General features: G+C 40.1%; 1 protein-coding gene across 1 annotated transcript in view; it reads right to left on the bottom strand.

The window, feature by feature from the left end:
* The window catches only part of GLDC (glycine decarboxylase), a 38467-nt gene extending 27194 nt beyond the window's left edge, over window positions 1–11273 (bottom strand). Inside the window, exons 1-3 of the mRNA XM_058044490.1 lie at window positions 11070–11273; window positions 10891–10969; window positions 1471–1606 (exon numbers count right to left, since the gene is read on the bottom strand). Of these exons, the coding sequence (XP_057900473.1) occupies window positions 1471–1606; window positions 10891–10969; window positions 11070–11273 (419 nt within the window). The remainder of the gene's footprint in view (window positions 1–1470; window positions 1607–10890; window positions 10970–11069) is intronic.
* Between the last annotated feature and the right edge of the window lie 2298 nt (window positions 11274–13571).

The following is a 13571-nucleotide window of genomic DNA, read 5'->3' as shown; positions in this document are numbered from 1 at the left end:
AGTTGTTTTAGCATACATGCATGCACACATATATGCTTTCTCTCCAACAAATATTTTAGCCTTCGCTTTAGTCATCTAATAGTTTAACTTTTAGCCATTTAGTTTGGCTTTACTGGACAGTGCAAGATCAGATTGCTGGACAAACTTGTTTCAGTAACACTATATAACTTTTTAGGATTGAAATGTCTGCAGTTCATTTTGTTCCACTTATTTTCTAGCCATTCTTGTCTTTGCTTCTACCAACCAATAATTTGGTTTCCTGGTACTGTATTGAAATATTTAGATTGCATGTGTTGCAAAAAGTGAACAAGGATAAGGCCAAATAAAACCTTGCATAGATTTATTTCATAGATTCCTTGACTTCAAACACTTCAACTTTTCCACCAGTGATGCAAATAGAGCCAACAAATCTAAAAATAAATAAGACTTAGAGGTCTACAGATATGTAGACCCATTTATGGCAACCCAAAGTATAAAAAACTCATAACATCTAAGTAACAATGACTTTTTTCACTGAGTGATATGATCCTTTGGTTCATTGTGGGGTTTTTTGTTGTTTGGGCTTTTTAAAATATATATAAAACCTTTAAATATGGATTTTACTAAAATAAAAATTACTCAGGAAAAAAGTAATTTAAGTAAGGTAACTCATTTTAATAAAAGAAGTATAAAAGAAGCATTTTAGTGACTGGTGATAGGGGAACTTGTAAACTAAATGAGAAAATGCAGGATGACATTCAGGCTGCTGGAGAGACCACATGAAATTTAGCTTTTCCTGTTGCATCATTCCTGACTTACAATTCTTTAGAAACTGAATTGTCAACAGGATGATCCAAACCAAGTACAATATTCTCAGCCTTTTCATAAATGAATAATATTATTATGGTAGTTCAATGTCACTGCTGTTCATCAAAGAATTATTAAAGAATTATTTGGTCAGACAAGACGAAAACTCACTTTATGGGTAAACATTAAAAAAAAAACAAAAAAAAAAAACCAACCAAGAAAGATATACTAAGAGAAGATACTTTAGAATTTTCTACTTCCTTAGAAGTTTCTTACTTCCTCATCACAAAACCATGATCATAGTATTGCATAGTATTTAACCACCTCCACCCAAATTGCGTACACCAGTGGAGGAGGGAGCTGGTTTGAAGTTAGGCAAAAGTTAGGAAAGAATAACTTTCATTTAAGAGGTAAGTCTCTATACTTCCTTAAAGCAAACATGTAATCTTGTATTAGTTCATAATATATAGGAGCTGTAAATAGAAGCCACAAAACTAGTGGCATATTTTACAAAAAAGAGCATCTTCTAAAGTAAATTTTAAGCTTTAGCATGAACAACACAGTTCCTACACAGTAGGATACACATCATTACCAAATATATGAAAGCTTTAGTAATAAAAATAGGTTTGTGGGACAAATGTGTACTTATACATATACATTTAACAATAACATGTGTTACATTACCATCCTGCATTCTCCAACAAGTTGCGCGCGATGGGCTGAGGCACTGAGCAGTTGTAATAACCCATGCCTATATAGGACCGCCATATCTTGTTCTTCTTTGCAATATCGTACAGAGTTTCAAGAATTTCATTTTCACCTAATTGGAAAGACAATACGTCAGAATGCTACAGCTACATGTAACAGTAACAGTTTTTAGCCGAAATGTCTTCTACCCCAGTGTAGAAAAAACCATTGGTGGTGCAAGTACAAAGAGTAGCAGAATGAAGTGCAAGTCAAGAACAGCAAACATAAAGCAGTAAACAGGTAAAACATTTAGGGAAGTTTAAATTCTGCCAGAATTTTGAAAATGCAACACCTGAATAATAACAGGGTTCCAAAGCAAGTGGAAAGAATAGTGAGAGAAACAGCTGTAGGCAGAAGGAGCTCCTTCTGTTCCAATACAATGTACATTCAACCCAGAAGAGGCCTATCTTGCACATGCATTAAAAACACAAGGAAACATTTTCTCTTAGCTGAATCTTTCAGAATCTACATTGTTTGAAGCTATTGCCATCCACAGCTGTCATTTAGTGTTTCTATCAGAGTCATATTTGCACAAAGTGAGCTTACACCAAGCACCCAGGAGAATTTCTTAGTATCATAGAACTTTATTTCCTCAAATTTTCCCTAAATTGCTGATAAAACAGAACAGTTCTTTCAATTCAATTTTACCATACTTCACCAGTTTATTTAGAAAAAATTTGTAAGATTATTTCTAGTTAATCCCATTCCAAATGAGATTAACTTTCAAATGAGTTTGTCAATCTAGTTTGAAAACATTACAAAAGAATGATTTTGAAATACATAGAATGAAAGTATTTGCATTCCCTCTCTCCCCAAACCATAATTTACTCTTTGGTCTTGCTTCTCTGTGTCCTGAAAGCAGTGCAAAAAATCACACTGAGTCAACCCGTTCCTAGCAGTCAGTGAATAATGCTACAAAAATCTGCCAAACAGTCGTATTTTAAAAATGTATTAGTAGCTGAGGATGCAAAAGGATGGTCAGTAGACGATCTTTAGATCACACGACAGGTCAGCCCAACCTAACAGACCTGGTGGAACTGGAAACCAACCCTCCTGGGTGAGGGAAGCAGATGTTTTTTAATTCTTCCCCCACATCTGACCTCAGAGTTTGCTGTAATGGGACAGTTACAGCAAGTTCTGTTCCCTCTGCACCGCAACTTGAAGATGTCACTTTGTAATACAATGCCACAAATCACAGAATTAGAATATCTCAGGCCCGGTATGTCTCAAAATTTATTTTCTCTCTGTAAGTTACTCCAGCAAGAGATATCAAGTCAGAATAGTTAATTTTCTAGAATGCGGTGGCAAATAATTATCTAGGGTTTGAATTAATTTCTAGAGCAACCACAAACAAGGATATTAGAACTTCAGCTCTGATTTCAAAACTTGATTTTTTCCTTTCACTCAAGTTGCTGCTATTGCATTTCACAAATAAAGATTTTTTTTTCAAAAATCTCCAGGTTTTCAATTAATTCCTTCCACAGTCACATTACACCTTTCACAGAGTTTTTAAACTGATGTTAAGTTCTCATTTCAAAGTTCATTTCTTCTCTGCCTTTTACTCAGTGTTGCCATTAGATTTAATGTATTTCTGAAGACTGATTTCTTACTTTCAGTAAACTGCAATTTTTTTTTTCTGGAGACTTGTTATATGCTTATTAGGTTTTAACTCAGCAATGTTCAGGGCAAAGTTTCTAAACTAGTGAAAAACTTCACTCCCCAGAACTTCTCCCACAAAGTTTTTTGTAAGAGAGAGGCAGTTGTTTAGGTAAGCTTTAACATTGTAGAGGCCTTCCTCTACCACTTGCAAAAAGTTTGATGAAAGACAGTTTGGTTGCAATTTCAGACAGAGGCTTGTGCTCTTGCATAATTCAAACATCAATGATTTCTTGGAAATGGTAATGAATTTCCTTGTTTAATTCCAAATTGCTATTGAAGGCAGAAGTTGGCTATCATTTAACTTGCTTGCTAGCTCAATATGACACACAAAAATGCACTAAGTGTGGTTTCTGCAGTAAACACATACCACAAATACTGCACAATGTGATAGATAACATTTCCTTTGTTTGCTCAAATGGGCTTTTCTTCTTGAGTTATTTCTCTGCAATTGTAGCTAACAACAACTACATGCAGCCATTTAGCTTGTGCTGGAGATCTCTGAAATAAACATGCTTCCAAACTGATTGAAGGCACAAAACCAAAAGCCCAGAGGGGCTGCAAGCAGCCTAGGTAGAGATTGTGATTAAGAGTAGAACCACACTCCATCTAGAATACCTACACTGAGAGGTTTTAAGACTGAATATATTTTTAATTATCACATTTTAATGAGCTACCTGCGAAGACAGCTTCACAGTTGATTTTAAGCAGGGTGGCAAAGTATGGGAGGCCATACTCCTTCCATTCCTGCTTCACCTTACTTCCCTGCTCCTTTGGTCACGATAAGGGCAATGGCAGCAGTACAGCTCAAAATACATCTCCCACATTTAACACACCTCTTTGAAGAGGTCAGGGATAAAGACTCCTTATCCTTTGCCTTCTACTGCCTTGAAGCACTTCATCACAGCATATCTTTAGAAAGACAGCTCATAAATATAACTGCAGTTCTGAACAAGGGAAGTCAATAGCCCCTGATTTATCTATTAGGCTGGCTCACCTATGACCAAACATAAATCCAAGAAGATTTCATTAATTCAGTGTTTACTTTACACTGATAGGGTTCTGAATTTAAGTAAGAGTGATACAGGTAATGGTGAGAGAAGTTAATACAGAAGCTGGAGTCCAAAGACCAGAGAGCAAGGCAATGAAACAAACCATGCTTACCATTACCCCCAGTACCAACAGGAGGGGATGGAGGAGATGCAGCCAGGCTCTTAAAAGCTCTGCATGCATAGCAGGAGGGCCAGAGCCTCAGGCTGGAGATAAGGACAGCTGGGGCCAGGAGGACAGTCCAGCAGTGGGACAGGGACTCCACCTTTTGAGGTTTTATGTTCTGATTGGGTAAAGCCCTGAGCAATCTGACCCCACAGCAAAGCTTTGGGTAGGGGCTAGAGACTGAGCTGGGTCTGTCTCCATCAGCAGCCTTATCTCCCATTCTGTCAAGCCTAGGTTTCAACAGTGTATTCTCATAATGTTATTTGTGAAAGGGGCCTAACTCATTATTGATCAATTTGGAAATAACTAATGCTAATACAAAGGCAGATGAACGTGAAACACAACAGTGATCTTATGTATGGTTAAAAATGGATTTTTAAATTAATAATGAAGTTGCTGCTTTTCCAGTTTGGTCCCCAAGACTGTCACCAACTCTGAAAATAGCAGACTTTTTCCACTGTATAAAGTATATAACTTGGAGCATATGCAGTGGAAATGTTGTATTATTCTAAATATTTATTAATTTCTTTAAAACTAAAACATATAGGATTCTTAAAAATTTTAATTACATAGTTCAAAAAACATAGCTTGAAATATTTTTTGGCTATGTGACTAATTTCTTCTTAATTCTCCCAGCAATAATCCCAGCAATGAGATTAAGAGCTAATATGCAAAATGGGGAAATAAAAAGAAAGAAAATTTACTACGTTTAAGTAATGGTTGGACCCTGGCCACTGTCACACTCAGCTGTTTGTTTCCAGTGTTCTAAGAAAAAGTGATTGAAATGGCTTTACTATAGACTCATTTTATTAGGTGTACAATAAAAATTCTTTAAGAACCTTGTTCAGCAAAAAAATTGCCAGCAAAGTCACTGCAGTTGATCTTTATTCCCCTCATCAACTCATTAGAAATTATGATCAAAGGCAGTACTCAGAATAATGTCCACTGCTTTTGCTGTATTCCTTTCCTATAACTGGAGAAAACTTACTGGAGGTCTGAGAGGTTCTGCAAGGGCAGTTCCAGATTGCTACATCTACAGATAACAAAGGCAGAATATATCACAAAAACAGTAAGAGGGACTGAATTATCAGATCACAAAGCGATGCATTGTTATTTTTGCTAGTGTTTTCGTAGTTAGCACAGTAGACTTGCCTTGAAGTTGTGAGATACCTGCAAAATATGGCACTAGAGAAGGAGAGCGAAATGAAGAAAATACAAAAGGAGCAGTTCAAGTTATACAACTTTAACCATGCAATACTAAAAGAAGGTTACTATTTGTCTGATATATTATTCACTTTATATCAGATCTTTAAAAAAAATCTAATCTCTGTGATCAAGGAAGCAAGATCCCTAGAACCACTGATAAAAGGGGGATTAATTTATTTCCCTTAATTAAGTATTCAATTCAATCTCTTTTAAAAAACCAACCCAAAGCCAGTTTATATTGAAGAAAAATATTTCCAAAGCATGGTCAGGAACATAGTAATAAAGCCGTAGGACAGCAAAAGGAAAGCGCGTGTTCCAGGTGCTGTGTGCCCAGCTTCAAGGTAAGGGCAGAAAACCTGTCTGACACTAGGGGATGATTATAAATTCATCCAGAATTAATTTTTAACTGGCGTTTAAAATGTAAAATCCTATTAAAAAAAGATTCACTGCAAAAGGAGCTGCTAATTTGGAGACACAAATAGTCTTTATTACATTGTAACTGCTTCTCAACAGCATTGCTTCTAATAATGTTTAGACTGGAGACCCAATTGCATTCTTGAGATTTTAGGAACTAATGCTGATAAATTCTAAAATTTGAGAATGTACGTGGGAATGTTTGAGAAAAAAACCTGGTTGAGTCCACAGAAGTATTTGTTTAATTCAACCTTTTAAAAAATTCAACTTCTGAACTAAAAAGCAGAAATAAACATATGCACAAGACCTATCCATTACATATAAAGATGGATGTACCATGGCAGCATTGCAGGAATAACTATGACTGACATAGACAGTAGGTTTGTAGGGATAAAATATAGATTAGTCATACAAGACAGTACGTTCCTTTACTTCAAATAGGTCAATCACAACATATGTGCTAATGTACCTTCAATACCTAAAGAAAAGCTGATTGTTCAAGTTTCCTTACTGTAACCCTGGGAATAAAGCTCTGTAATACCAGCTGATCCCAATTAAGAATCAAACAGATGTCTAGTCTTGGAGTAAATATTGACTGAACAGAAGTTACATGCCAAAATTAAGTTTTTCCTTAACTGTATCTGCAGAAAAATCTGACTGTAAAAAAGCCCCTCTTCCAGAATTAGTTGAGGTACAGATGGTTTTACAACAGTCAGCGGACTCATGGCAAGAGACACTTAAAATGTTTTGGGTTTTTTGGTCCCAAAATGGACATAGCTAGTGCTTTCATCTTTCATACCAAAGAAAGGATTTTATCTCAGAAACCTCTTAGCACAAGCTACAGTCCTTCTCTCCTCCATCACTGACAATGGCAGTACATGGAAAAAATCTGCCAATATAGATAACATTAAAAATTATTGAAAAAGCATTTTGAGTGTAGATGCAATTGTACTATCAAAGCTCGGCATTTACCAGAATGGCTGGTCATTCAGATTTAAGAAAAACAGATTATGGAATCATTTAGGTCAAAAAACATCTCCAAGATCATCATCTCCAACCTCTGATTCATTACCACGCTATCACGTAAACTATGGCACTGAGGGCCACGTCCAGTTGTTCCTTGAACACCTCCAGGAATGATTCCTCCCTGCACAGTCCATTCAATGCCTGACCACTCTTTCAGTGAAGAAATTCTTACTGATTTCCAAGCTGAACCTCCTCTGCCACAGCTTGAGGCCATTTCCTCTTGTCCTGTCACTTGTTCCCTGGGAGAAGAGGGCAAACCCCACCCAGCTATACCCTCCTTTCAGGCAGTTGTAGAGAGTGATAATGTGCCCCTGAGCCTCCTTTTCACCGGCCTGAACAACCCCAACTCAATGAGCTGCTCCTCACAGGACTTGTGCTCCACTGCTTCACCAGCTCTGTAGACTTTCTCTGAACACTTTCCAGCACCTCAGTGTCTTTCTTGTAGCGAGGGGACCAAAACAACACACGATTCAAATTCTGGCCTCACAACTTAAGTGCCAATCACAGGGGAACAATCCCTGCCCTGCTCCTGCTGGCCACACCATTGCTGGCACAGGCCAGGATGCCATTGCCCTTCTTGGCCACCTGGGCACTGCTGGCTCACGCTCAGCTGCTGTCACCAGCACCCCCAGGGCCTTTTCCTGTGGCAGCTTTGCAGCCACTCTGCCCCAGCCTGTGGCACTGCCTGGGGTTGTTGTGACCCAAGGGCAGGGCCCAGCACTGGGCCTTGTTGAGCCTCACACCACTGGGCTCGGCCCATGATCCAGCCTGTCCAGATCCCTCTGCAGAGCTTTCCAGCTGACCTGCCCTCAGGAAATGTCCAGGTAAATAAGGTTAAAGACTTTCTCTCTATATATGTTATGTCCTTCAAAGAAGTAATGAAGCTTCATTCTTCACTGAAGAGTAAGTCTGTGCTAAAATGTCTAGGAGAGACAACACAAAAAGAGTGTGCTTCTACTGAAATCAGAGGTTTTATTTATCATCAGTGGAATATGCAATGCCATATAAACAAGCTCTTTAACACAAGCTCCATCCACAGAAGCCTCTTTTCTCTCTTTTTTTTCTTTACTACTATTGCATACACACATTTGATTCATTTTCCTTATTTTGGACAACTTGTGAGATTATCAATGGAAGGATCTGTAATGTGATCTTTTCTAGTGACACACACTGAATCAAAACTTGAAGATTATATAACAAATGTACACATCAAATATACACACCTGAGATGAGGTCTACAGCTAAGAAAGCTTTCCAAAACACCCAAATGTAACTGCAGGGACCCATGATACACAGACAAGCTTCTTATGGTGAGTGTGTGGTTTTCTTGAACGACATGTCTAATTCTATCTGTAAGGATTGACTTTAGTGAGACTTCAGCGTAAGCTCAGCTGTGTTTGTTACTATAAAGGAGTAGCTCTAGCACAGCTCATTTGTTCAGCTGCACTCCAATTTGTGGAGTCACTATGATTACATTTTTGAATTATAATGACAAGTGGAAATTGCTGTATTTGTAATATAAATTTTATATATGCTGAAGCTCATTGAATAACATGTTTTGCATTGCCTTGTTTTGTTCTCTCTTTCCATGTGTGAGAGCATTCAAATAAAAACAAATGTTTAAGTTAGAATAGAATAGTTTTCATGACACTGCCCAATTTTGCTAATTCCCTTTAGTAAAACGTATATGATAGAGAAATAATGCCCCATCCTTACATAATAAATACCATCCTGGTAATTGGAAAGTGTTCTAACAGTATATTAAAACAAACTTCATTCAGATTACAACATGATGGGTACAAGATGTTCGTGTGTTCAATGTGATGGTGCACAACTTTAAGCTGAGGCTTTAAACATTTCTTTTAAAAGCTGTGGAATTTTCTGCTACCAGTTCAGGGGAAAACTAGTGGCAAACTTCACATTAAGCTATAAAAGGCAGTCCAGAACACTGGCTGCAGAAGAAAAACACAGTCATGTACAGAAAAAAAGGTTTTCTGTACCTCATGCAAGCATCTCTTTTGAAAACTCACTGTAGCATGCTGTGCAATGTGAGACTCTGCATCACAGTCACATTCTTTCAAAGTTTACTCTAAGGGAACAAGAACAGCATAGCAAGTGGAGCAAAATGCCAGTGAACTAAATACGCTGTTAACTAATGAGGTCCTGTTACACAGTGAGAACTTGCCTACAACAGGACATCAACTAACGCACCACTGTGTAGGAGACATACACTCAAAATTACTAAGAATCAGTATTTGAGCACTGCATAAAGAGTGTGACTTAGGCTGATGCCACTAGTTTAGTTTTTTAGTGCCCACTACCCTGTAAAAATTTTGTAAGAGTATCACATTAATTAATAATAAAAACTAATTATTTAAAAAATTGGAAGGGCTTCTAAGCCAGAATTATTAGTGATAAACTGCATTTCACTCCTTCTACTGACCTAAAAATATAGTAACCTAAAAAGTTTTTGTCTTTGGGGTCAGTTAAAATCGCTTCTTAGTCAGGGAATACCTTGATTAAAACACATTAGCTGTAAGGAAAATGCCAAGCACTACTTTCAGCAGTTATATAGACACAAGAAGGCTGTTAAATTCTTCTGCTTCTCTACCAAGCCTCTCACCTTTCCAATAAGACAGAAAGTTCCAAAAGACTAAAACACCATTGTACTAATAAAACATTTTAGAGATAGAAACTATCATTCCCTGTTGTATCCCTCCTGGCTAGACTCTGCTTTTCAGGGTCTAGTTTTCCTGGCTGTTCATTGTGGTGCTGCCTCTCATGCGTGATGTCATCTCAGAGTAACCAGATTGAACTGGCCAGGAACCTCACCGGAGCGGCAGGCCTGAAGTTTACACTCAAATTACAGCACACGGATGAGCAATGAGAAAATGCCTGCAAGCTTTCTACGAATCAGGCAAAGGATTGTGACACATAAATGAAGTTAATACTGATGTAACTGGATCCCATATCTGAATGGCCATTGAGCTTTGTTAGTTTTAGTGTAAGTGTTTAGCAATGAGGATTTTAAAGTGTTTCTTTCACTTACAGGACTTCCAGCATCATTGTCACAAATTTTGCGCTAAAGTGCAGTTATGCAGATAAAAATTTTGTGCTAGCTAACTCTTCAAAATGTTAATATCTAAAGCCTCATGAAATCACATTAAGTTTCCTACAACAATTTGCCGAATTACTGTAGTGACACAATAACTGACTCAGATGTTTAATATTCCTGCAGTTTACACATAACACTCAATTAGACAGATTTTAAATTCTGGCCATTAGTCTACTGTGTATCCATACTACGGAGACAAAGACTTTTCATGTTATTAAGATATGCAGATTATTATTGGGGGGGGGGGGGGATGATGTCGGGGACGAGGAATAACAAAGAAATCCTGCAGATACACAAGAACAACAAAAAGACAGTGGCTCAGTCCACATTAAGGGGACGACATTTAGTCATACTTTTCCCTACACATTAGGCTCTTAGGACAAAGTAAAGTCAATGGAGCACTGGACCTCCAAAGGGAGCTTTCGAGCAGCTCCTGTCTGCTACACATATTTTCCTACCGATTTCCGAGAGGACAGCAACAAACGCAGCAGCCAAATTAATCTACGGAGTTGTTTGGAGAAGAATGAAGTGTCGGTGACTGTGCTGCTACGCTTGTTTAAGTCTTACCCTGCACTTCTGCTCGGGCGGTAAGATCAGACCGCTACACGGGTCAGGGGGACATGGGGGGCAGGGGGCGCGCCCCCCGAGTGCCCCCCGCCCCGCTGGCGGCCGGAAGGGGCCGCGGGAGGGAGTCCGGGAGCGCCCCGGGCCATGCGGTCACTTACAGACGTGGTCATCCATCCTCAGCGGCCTCCGGAGGCGGATGCTGGCCGGGATGGTTTTGTCCATCAGTTCCTCGACGCTCTGCAAGAAGCGCCCGCACGCCGTGGTTAGCTCCCGCGGGGCGGCACAGCCCGCACCGGGAGGGTCCGGCCGCGCAGCCCCCGCCCCGCACGGCGCCTACCTGCACCCCGACGGTTCGCAGCATCTCCCGCTTCTCCTGCTCCCGGGGCCCGATGTGCCGCCGGGAGAAGTCATCGTGCCGCGGCAGGAGCTGCTCGATGCACCGCGCCGCCTCCCCGCCGCCCCAGCGCCGCTGCCCCGCCGTCCACAGGTGCGGCGCCCCGCGGGCCGCCAGCCGCCCCCACCAGCGCCCGCAGCTCTGCATGCCCCCGGCCCGGCCCAGCGCAGCGCAGCGCAGCGCAGCCCAGCCCGGCACGGCACGGCACGGCACGGCACCGCCGGGAGCTCGCACTTGAGAGCGGGGGCGGCGCGGCGCGGCCCCCACCGCCCGCGCCAATGGGGCCCGGGGGCGGCGCCGCGCTCGGCCCGCCCGCCGCCACCTGCCCGCCCGCGCCGGCCCTGACCCCGCGGGCGGCCGCGCCGAGCATCCCCCGCCGCACTGCCCCCGCGCCGCCCCGGCCTGCGGGCGCGCCCCCAGGGCATTTTCCCAGCAGAGAGAGGTTTCGTTCACAAAACGAATAGGAGAAAAAGGCTTTTGTGTTTCCTTAGCAGAGCGTGGAGCTGCTTTCGAGCGGCGAGTTGTAGGATGAGCGACACTGTCCACAGCTGTTACCGGGGCGTATGTGTGGGTGTTTATTACTGCTTTAACTTCTGGTGATGCTAGTCTTGGGGAGCAGAGAGGTAACGGAAAACTACTTTCCCCCATTTTTCAGTTCTGTGTCTCTCTGGGGATGATATGATCATAGTTACAAACTTGTATGTTGGATTATAGAGATGCCCACATTTCTTCATCTTCCAGAACTAACCCCAGAGTGGCCACATTGAGGATATATATTTGAACCAACATTTAAATAAAATAACAATGAAAGAAAAAAAATCCAAGTTGTTCTTTAATTTCATCTTAATTGTATCACAGATCTACTGCCTCCTGAATTTAGAAAAATAACTGATCGCTACTTCGGAACCTAAAAGTGAGTTTACTTTGCACCAAAGATCATTGATTCATGCAAGCTCTTCATCTCTGTAGTAAACATGAAATTACTTCTCTGATATAATCTGAGCTATCATAAATACTGTATTATAAAGGAAAAGGCCCTCACGAATTTATGCTGGTATGTATTTATGCTGGAGTAATGATTTGAGTCCCTGGTTTCAGAATCAGAGGTCCCCAAATTAAGTGAGATGGAGCTTGCTTTGAACAGCAAAGCTGTTTTCTGCAAGGATTCATGATACAAATCCTGTCTTGACTTTACTGATAGCTATTAAAATACAAATATATGTTGCTTTTCTCCTCTATTTATATATATTGCTTCTCTACAAATATGATAGTAGCAGAAAGGACATTAAAACTTTGCTATGGGTTTTATCTTGAAATCATATAAGTGAAATAGAAATATTAGAAATATTAGAAAAATGCATTAAAACCATGATAGTAACCAATTAATTCCCATTATGACTTTGTACCTACATAATTCCTTTTTAACGCAAGTCTAATGCCTTTGGAAAAAAATTGGAGATTGTGTTCAAATATTCTTTCAGACTATGTTCAAATAATAAGTGTTCTTAAAAATGTATCCCTTTTCTCTGTCAGGTAGCATCAGGATGATATTTCACACAAGACATTACAGTCAGCTCATTCAAAATTATAACTTTGCCAGAATTGTTTCTTCAATGTGAGTTTAGAGTTTTATAGCTATCTCTAGTGCTAGGAAGTAAAATCTGAGGAAATACAGAAGCATCCCAAACAATATCTTTCCTATCCATATTTCTTCATATTCCAGAGCTAATCCAGATTTAGTTCAACTTGAAAACTATGCATTGGAGCAGGAAGACTGGAGAGGTGTGCCGCACAGTAATGTCAAGGTATGCCCACTTCACCTTGGAAAACACCACATCTGGAGTGCTTTGTTAAGCCACTCTACGGATAATGCTTTTTTTATTCAGAACCTCAGCACAGAGTTCAGCTTAGCATGGGCTATGTGTAATCACTGTGATAGAGATACAAGCCCGGTTTATGTGCTTGATCAGCTGGACAGCTCTTCAGCACCTTTTTGAAAACTATTATTTATTGCCTTAGCTAGCAAAATAGGAATCTTGAACAGAAGATGCAATAGAAAGTGAAGCTTGGATATCAAAGGTGACTTTGATATCAAATCAAGAATAGCTAGCTAGTCTCGTAGCTTTGAACAAATGTATCATTTCAAAATACACAGCCAACAAAACGAGCTGTTTTCTTCATACATATCAGCAGAAGAAAGGAGGTTTCTTGGAAGAGAATAAAGGATTGGGAAACCGCATCTTGCCATTATCACAGCTGTTTGCACAAAGCTCAGAGGTGCAAATGTCTTTGCCTGATGAGCTGACCATGTGAGCTGCTATGCAGCTTTTTGGGACATCAGTTTTGTTAGACTTTAAAAGGAGTGCCCTATACCCTTCAAATCAATGTACTTGATTTGTACACAAGTACAATGTTATATGTACTTGTGACATGTTATATGTACTT

This window comes from Melospiza georgiana, chromosome Z (assembly GCF_028018845.1).
Source record: "Melospiza georgiana isolate bMelGeo1 chromosome Z, bMelGeo1.pri, whole genome shotgun sequence".
Classification (NCBI taxonomy): domain Eukaryota; kingdom Metazoa; phylum Chordata; class Aves; order Passeriformes; family Passerellidae; genus Melospiza; species Melospiza georgiana.
The sequence above is the reverse complement of the archived record's forward strand: the minus strand, read 5'-3'. Positions and strand labels throughout refer to the sequence as shown.